The sequence below is a fragment of the Bos mutus genome, chromosome 5, assembly GCF_027580195.1.
Source record: "Bos mutus isolate GX-2022 chromosome 5, NWIPB_WYAK_1.1, whole genome shotgun sequence".
NCBI lineage: Eukaryota > Metazoa > Chordata > Mammalia > Artiodactyla > Bovidae > Bos > Bos mutus.
Genome location: NC_091621.1, coordinates 72,487,050 through 72,494,329, shown reverse-complemented (window position 1 = coordinate 72,494,329; position 7,280 = coordinate 72,487,050). Strand labels below are relative to the sequence as shown.

The 7,280-nt window shown below is 41.0% G+C and overlaps 2 protein-coding genes across 2 annotated transcripts; both read left to right on the top strand.

The window, feature by feature from the left end:
* Positions 1-329: 329 nt before the first annotated feature.
* Positions 330-1,292, top strand: LOC138987882 (olfactory receptor 10C1-like). The gene has a single exon (XM_070370126.1). It carries the CDS (start codon positions 330-332, stop codon positions 1,290-1,292), a length of 963 nt encoding a protein of 320 aa, XP_070226227.1.
* A 4,671-nt stretch (positions 1,293-5,963) lies between these two features.
* Positions 5,964-6,926, top strand: LOC102266738 (olfactory receptor 10C1). The gene has a single exon (XM_005894164.3). The coding sequence runs from the start codon at positions 5,964-5,966 to the stop codon at positions 6,924-6,926; it is 963 nt and encodes a 320-aa protein (XP_005894226.3).
* The last annotated feature ends 354 nt before the right edge of the window (positions 6,927-7,280 follow it).

The window sequence follows — 7,280 nt, the reverse complement described above, 5'->3', positions numbered from 1 at the left end:
CCAGAACTCAAAATCGGGAATAAATACTGGATCAATTATGCTGGGTGCATGCATACATGCTAAGTCGCTTCAGTATGTCTGACTCTGCAATTGTATGGACTGGAGCCCACTAGGGTCCTCTGTCCATGGATTTCTCCAGCAAAAATACTAGAGTGACTGCCATCTCCTTCTCCAGGGGTTTTTCTTAACCATTTCAAAACTTTTAGCAAAGGAATACAAGTGTCTAGGTCTCATATCAGACCACTGACCCTAGAAAGTTCCACAGAGACCTATGCTAGGTGACCGGATGCTTTTAGGTGTTACTTCTGCACCCTCTGCTCTCTCCACAGATGTCTAGCTCTGAGCCTATAATGAGTGGAAACCAGTCCCTCTGCACCCACTTCACATTTGTAGCATTTTCCTCTCTAGCAGAGTTACAACCTGTGCTCTTCTTTGTGTTCTTAACCATATACTTGTTTACCATGGGAGGAAATCTTCTCATCATTGGCTTGATTTGGGGCACCCCTTCCTTGCACACTCCCATGTATTTCTTCCTGGTTAACCTCTCCTTTCTGGAGATGTGCTATATCACTAGTGTGGTGCCTCAGATGCTGGTGCACTTGCTTGTGGAGACCAAGATCATAAGCGTGGCACGCTGTGCAGCTCAGATGTATGTATTTAGCATCTTGGGACTGACAGAATGCTGCCTGCTAGCAGCCATGGCTTATGACCGCTTTGTAGCTATTTGCCACCCTCTGCATTACTCTCTCCTGATGGGCCCTGGTGTGTGTTTGAAATTGGCTGCAGCATCTTGGACCACTGGGGTCATGGTAGAATCAGCCCAGACCACATGGATCTTCACTCTGCCCTTCTGTGGAACAGGAAGGATCCAGCACTTTTTTTGTGACATCATGCCGGTAGTGGAACTAGCTTGTGTTGATACCTCCCACAATGAAATTGTGATGTTTGTTCTCTCCGTGCTCTTTATCATGACCCCCTGTCTCCTCATTCTGTGCTCCTATGTGCGCATTCTGGTGACCATCCTGAGAATCCCTTCAGCCACTGGCAGAAGCAAAGCTTTCTCCACTTGCTCATCTCATATCCTGGTTGTTTCTCTCTTCTATGGTACTGCCTTGTTCACTTACCTCCAACCAAAGGCAGCACACACTCCAGAAACAGACAAGGCAACTGCACTCATGTACACAGTGGTCACGCCTGCTCTGAATCCAGTTATCTACACCTTGAGGAACAAGGAAGTGAAGGAAGCCTTTCAAAGACTAACACCAAGAAGCACTCTGAGTCTAACGCCATGAGGGACTTATAGGATGGCAGCTAAGTAACCCATTTGCCTGTTTTTATGTTTTTCAATGTGTTTAAGCAAAAGACAAATATGCAGTAGGATCATTAAAATGTATATCATTTGTGCAATCAATTATTCAATCAACAAAAATTCTGGGCAAGTCCTATGTTTTGGACACCACTCGTTTTTCTGACTACCAGGGAAATGGCATTAAGGTTAGTGTGTTTCACATCTTTTGAGTAAAGACAATAAAATATTTCTATGGAAAATATTGAAAAATGAAAACAAGGAAATTAATACATTTTTGTGTCAAATATAGGGTGTGCCTTTTAAATGTTTACGTGGAGTATAATCTCCTAATTACTCACCTCTGATACATCTTAATAATGATATGTCTTAAATAATACTTATAAGTGTTGTACATTGTAACTGTTAATACTTATGAGTGATGTGCATTGTAACACAACCCTAAGTACTTAACTTGTAAATCCAGTGAAGGTCTCTGATGTTTTATCCAAAACTAGGTTGTTTCTTTGGTCTTATCCACTATTTTTGTTTTTCCATATGAATGAAGTTTTAGAAAAATATATATTATACATTTTCTCAGGCAATGATTAAATATATGATACTGCTTTTTTATTTTATTTTTTAACTTTACAATATTTATTGGTTTTGCCATATATCAAAATGAATCCACCACAGGTATACATGTGTTCCCCATCCTGAACCCTCCACCCTCTTCCCTCCCCATACCATGCCTCTGGGTCATCCCAGTGCACCAGCCCCAAGCATCCAGTATTGTGCATCAAACCTGGACTGGCAACTCGTTTCATATATGATATTATTCATGTTTCAATGCCATTCTCCCAAATCATCCCACCCTCTCCCTCTCCCACAGAGTCCAAAAGACTGTTCTATACATCAGTGAGGAGAAGGCAATGGCATCCCACTTCAGTACTCTTGCCTGGAAAATCCCATGGATGGAGGAGCCTGGTAGGCTGCAGTCCATGAGGTCGCTAAGAGTCAGGCACGACTGAGCGACTTCACTTTCACTTTTCACTTTCATGCATTGGAGAAGGAAATGGCAACCCACTCCAGTGTTCTTGCCTGGAGAATCCCAGGGACAGGGGAGCCTGGTGGGCTGCTGTCTATGGGATCGCACAGAGTCGGACACGACTGAAGCGCCTTAGCAGCAGCATACATCAGTGTCTCTTTTACTGTCTTATATACAGGGTTATTGTTACCAAGTTTTTTTCCCATATATCTAGTTTTTTTAAATTATTTGTCCCAAAATTTCCTTTCTCTGCATTGAATGCAGAATATATTACTTTGTTCAAATTCCCTTTCTAGCCCCATTAACACCCAGGTCCTAAGTTTCAGAGCAGTGATGGTCTGAATCTAGAATCTTTATCAGTAGGAATACAACTGGAAACAATATAGCTAGAAATTTTAAACTCAGAGACTACATGTCACTTCAAGTAAAAACAGAACAAATATATTTATTTCCTATGAATGCACAGCAGGAATGTATGTTCTTTCCTGTCAAAAGTGAATGTGATTTTACATGGGACACTGTGATAACCATAGATAAGAGGACATTCACTACAGCAGACTGACTGAAGGGTCACAGGCACCACCTGTTCAATAGCAGAATCTCTCCCTGCTAAAGCTGACCCTTAGTTGTCTCTGCGCACATAACAAATGCCTCAATGTGTGTGGGTGCATGTGGACCCACACATGCACTCACGTACACACACACACACAGCCCAATCCAATAGCTGCTGGTCATCACACAGCATCTGATGTCTTCTATTGTTTTGACTGCATTTTAACAATCAGTGCTCATTAAAACCACTTAGAGAAGAACTTGTTGTTACTATTTATTATCTAACTATGCAAAACCTCATGCTTATGCCTGAAGTAGTTTCTGGATATTCTGAAGCACCAATTCTCCTGGATTCCAGAAGAAGCCTGAATTCCCAGAAAAGCAGATGAAAGAAATCTCTTTCCCAAATTGTGTGCCATTTTAATGCTTGAGCTTCAAAGCAGCTCCTCCCATAGGTCACACTTTAAAAGACTAATTTCCACACACATCACAAGAGACATATCAGTACTGAAGGTTGGTTTGGAAGAATGTGAGAGACTCGAAAACAGCATCTCAAATAATGCTCTATTGTATAATATACAGAAGGAAAAGATGTGTTCAGAACTTTAGTTTAAGTAGCAGAAAGTTGTGAATACCAATGAGATGCTCTCAGTATATGCCTGCTTCTTAGAGACGTGCCCAGCACCATTCCCTTGTGTTAAGACTATGTGACGTCACTTCCAAGGTTCAAACTGATTTTAAGTAGCAGAAATCTTCATGAATCACTATCTCCACAGACCATCAAAATGATAAAACCTGATATCACATTTTATCTCCACTGATCATGAAAATGATAACACCTGATACCACATTTATCACTGTATGCTTTTTAAGGTATAAAAGCATTTTTTAAAACATGTGATAAAGTTGATACCATATGCATTGCAACTATTTGTTTTAAACATGTGACATGCATGGAGTGGAGTTTGCTTTGCTTGTTTATCCATTTCAGAATAGACCAAAGGTGAAGGAAGGAGGCTCTTTAAATTCTAAAGAAGACAGCAAATGAGTCAATAATAGTTGGGTTACTAAAAAGTTAGGAGGACTTGCCTGGTGGCTCAGATGGTAAAAAATCTGCCTGAAGTGCACGAGACCCAGGTTCAATTCCTCAGAGGGGAAGATCCCTTGGAGAAGGGTAGCAACCCATTCCAGTATTCTTGCCTGGAGAATATCATGGAGAGAAGAGCCTGGCAAGCTACAGTTCATAGGGTCACAGACACGACTGAGGAACTAACACCACACACACACACGATTTAGAACTTCCCTCAGCCACCTGCATGTACCTACCTGTAAGTATGGCAGAGAAAGGAGGATGCAAGGCCAGTAGAAACATTGCATTGGCATCCCTGATAGCTCAGTGGGTAAAGAATCCGCCTGCAATGTTGTAGACCCTGGGTCAATTCCAGGGTCAGGAAGATCCTTTGGAAAGGGAAAGGCTATTCACTCCAGTATTCTGGCATGGACAAGGTTTACAAAGAGTCTGTCATGACTGAGCAACTTTGACTTTCACACTTTTCACTACAAAACTGTGGGCTCCAAATAGATTTTCCTTCTATAGCTCACACAATATGGGAAAGGAGGGCTATAAGCATATCAAAATAAAATGAAGGTGTTGAGGGTACTTCAAAGAGAATTACTGCAAAATTTTGAATGTCTGTTAAAGTAAATACTATCCATTGGTCTACAGAGTCTACTTTGTGTTGGTTCTATTGATATAAAAAAAGACATGAGCAGTCACTGTGCATCTGAGAAACTTAACGAAAATTAATATGGAAAATACCCATATAATTCAATAATTGTTTGAAGTCCCTGGTGTAAATCCATTATAAATATTGGGTTTTATCCATTAAATTTGAGTGATGAAAATAGCAGCAATAGATGACCTCTGGGAAATGTATTCAAATAATGAAAACCAAATTTACATTGAATGTTCATCACTGTTATTGAACAAATTCCTCTTGGGATGAATTAAATTGTGCACTGGATGCAATCCCTATGGTCTCTAGTCAGAGTAGAAATACTTCCAGTTCTATAACCATACTATAATTCGGAATTGTCAGGAGTCTAGAAGACTGACAAGGAAAGGGAAGCTTTTCTTGTGGTTCTCTGTATGTTCTCCCATTCAAATTTCTGTAAAATTATACTGAGGATATAGAAAGGACATTCTGGTGGTTTTGATTTCCATGGATTTTAGCTGCCAATTATGATTTTATCATATTCAAATAAAAAATGACTAAAATATGTAATAAAATGAATAGACAAATGCCTAGAAACATTCACCCTTTCAAACCCTTAATTGTAAATTTAAGGGAAAATTGTGGAATTCAGAAGACCAGAACATAGCACCTTTATAATTTACACTTAACTTTTATGTGACTCCTTTACACTTAATGGTAAAGATTTTGCCTGCAATCCAGGAGACCCAGGTACAGGGGTGGGGAAGATCCTCTGGAGAATGGAATGGCAACCAGTTCATCTTCTTACCTGGAGAATTCCATGGACAGAGGAACTTGGTGGGCTACAGTCCATGGGGTCGCAAAGAGTCCGACACAACTGAAGTGGCTAACACTTTTACATTTAGAAGGCTTTAATATATATTACACACCTAACGGCCTGGTTATATGACTAGGATAACAACAAGGTAAATACAAACAATAGAGGATGTAATTTAAAGCCATTGTTTTCTCTAAACTTCTATGAAAATGCAGAACTCAAAGTCAGGAAGAAATATTCCATCCATTATGTCGGGTGCATGCATGCATGTTAAGTTGCTCCAGTATGTCAGACTCCTTGCAATCGTATGAACTGTAGCCCGCCAGGCTCCTCTGTCCATGGATTTCTGCAGCCAAAAATACTGGATTGGGTTGCCATGTCCTCCTCCAGGGAATCTTGCTAATCATTTCAAAACTTTTAGCAAACAGAATACAAGTGTGTAGGTTCTCATGTCAGACCGCTGACCCTAGAAATTTCCACAGAGACCTATGCTAGGTAGCTGGATGCTTTTAGGTGTTACTTCTGCACCCTCTGCTCTCTCCACAGATGTCTAGCTCTGAGCCTATAATGAGTGGAAACCAGTCCCTCTGCACCCACTTCACATTTGTAGCATTTTCCTCTCTAGCAGAGTTACAACCTGTGCTCTTCATTGTGTTCTTAACCATATACTTGTTTACCATGGGAGGAAATCTTCTCATCATTGGCTTGATTTGGGGCACCCCTTCCTTGCACACTCCCATGTATTTCTTCCTGGTTAACCTCTCCTTTCTGGAGATGTGCTATATCACTAGTGTGGTGCCTCAGATGCTGGTGCACTTGCTTGTGGAGACCAAGATCATAAGCGTGGCACGATGTGCAGCTCAGATGTATGTATTTAGCATCTTGGGACTGACAGAATGCTGCCTGCTAGCAGCCATGGCTTATGACCGCTTTGTAGCTATTTGCCACCCTCTGCATTACTCTCTCCTGATGGGCCCTGGTGTGTGTTTGAAATTGGCTGCAGCATCTTGGACCACTGGGGTCATGGTAGAATCAGCCCAGACCACATGGATCTTCACTCTGCCCTTCTGTGGAACAGGAAGGATCCAGCACTTTTTTTGTGACATCATGCCGGTAGTGGAACTAGCTTGTGTTGATACCTCCCACAATGAGACTACATTGTTTGCTATCTCTGTGCTCTTTATCATGACCCCCTGTCTCCTCATTCTGTGCTCCTATGTGCGCATTCTGGTGACCATCCTGAGAATCCCTTCAGCCACTGGCAGAAGCAAAGCTTTCTCCACTTGCTCATCTCATATCCTGGTTGTTTCTCTCTTCTATGGTACTGCCTTGTTCACTTACCTCCAACCAAAGGCAGCACACACTCCAGAAACAGACAAGGCAACTGCACTCATGTACACAGTGGTCACGCCTGCTCTGAATCCAGTTATCTACACCTTGAGGAACAAGGAAGTGAAGGAAGCCTTTCAAAGACTAACACCAAGAAGCACTCTGAGTCTAACGCCATGAGGGACTTATAGGATGGCAGCTAAGTAACCCATTTGCCTGTTTTTATGTTTTTCAATGTGTTTAAGCAAAAGACAAATATGCAGTAGGATCATTAAAATGTATATCATTTGTGCAATCAATTATTCAATCAACAAAAATTCTGGGCAAGTCCTATGTTTTGGACACCACTCGTTTTTCTGACTACCAGGGAAATGGCATTAAGGTTAGTGTGTTTCACATCTTTTGAGTAAAGACAATAAAATATTTCTATGGAAAATATTGAAAAATGAAAACAAGGAAATTAATACATTTTTGTGCCAAATATACGGTGTACCTTTTAAATGTTTATGTGGAGTATAATCTCCTAATTACTCA

What these genes read in the sequence shown, in the direction of transcription:
- LOC138987882 (XM_070370126.1), top strand. Translation starts at nt 330, where the DNA reads ATGTCTAGCTCTGAGCCTATAATGAGTGGAAACCAGTCCCTCTGCACC.
- LOC102266738 (XM_005894164.3), top strand. Translation starts at nt 5,964, where the DNA reads ATGTCTAGCTCTGAGCCTATAATGAGTGGAAACCAGTCCCTCTGCACC.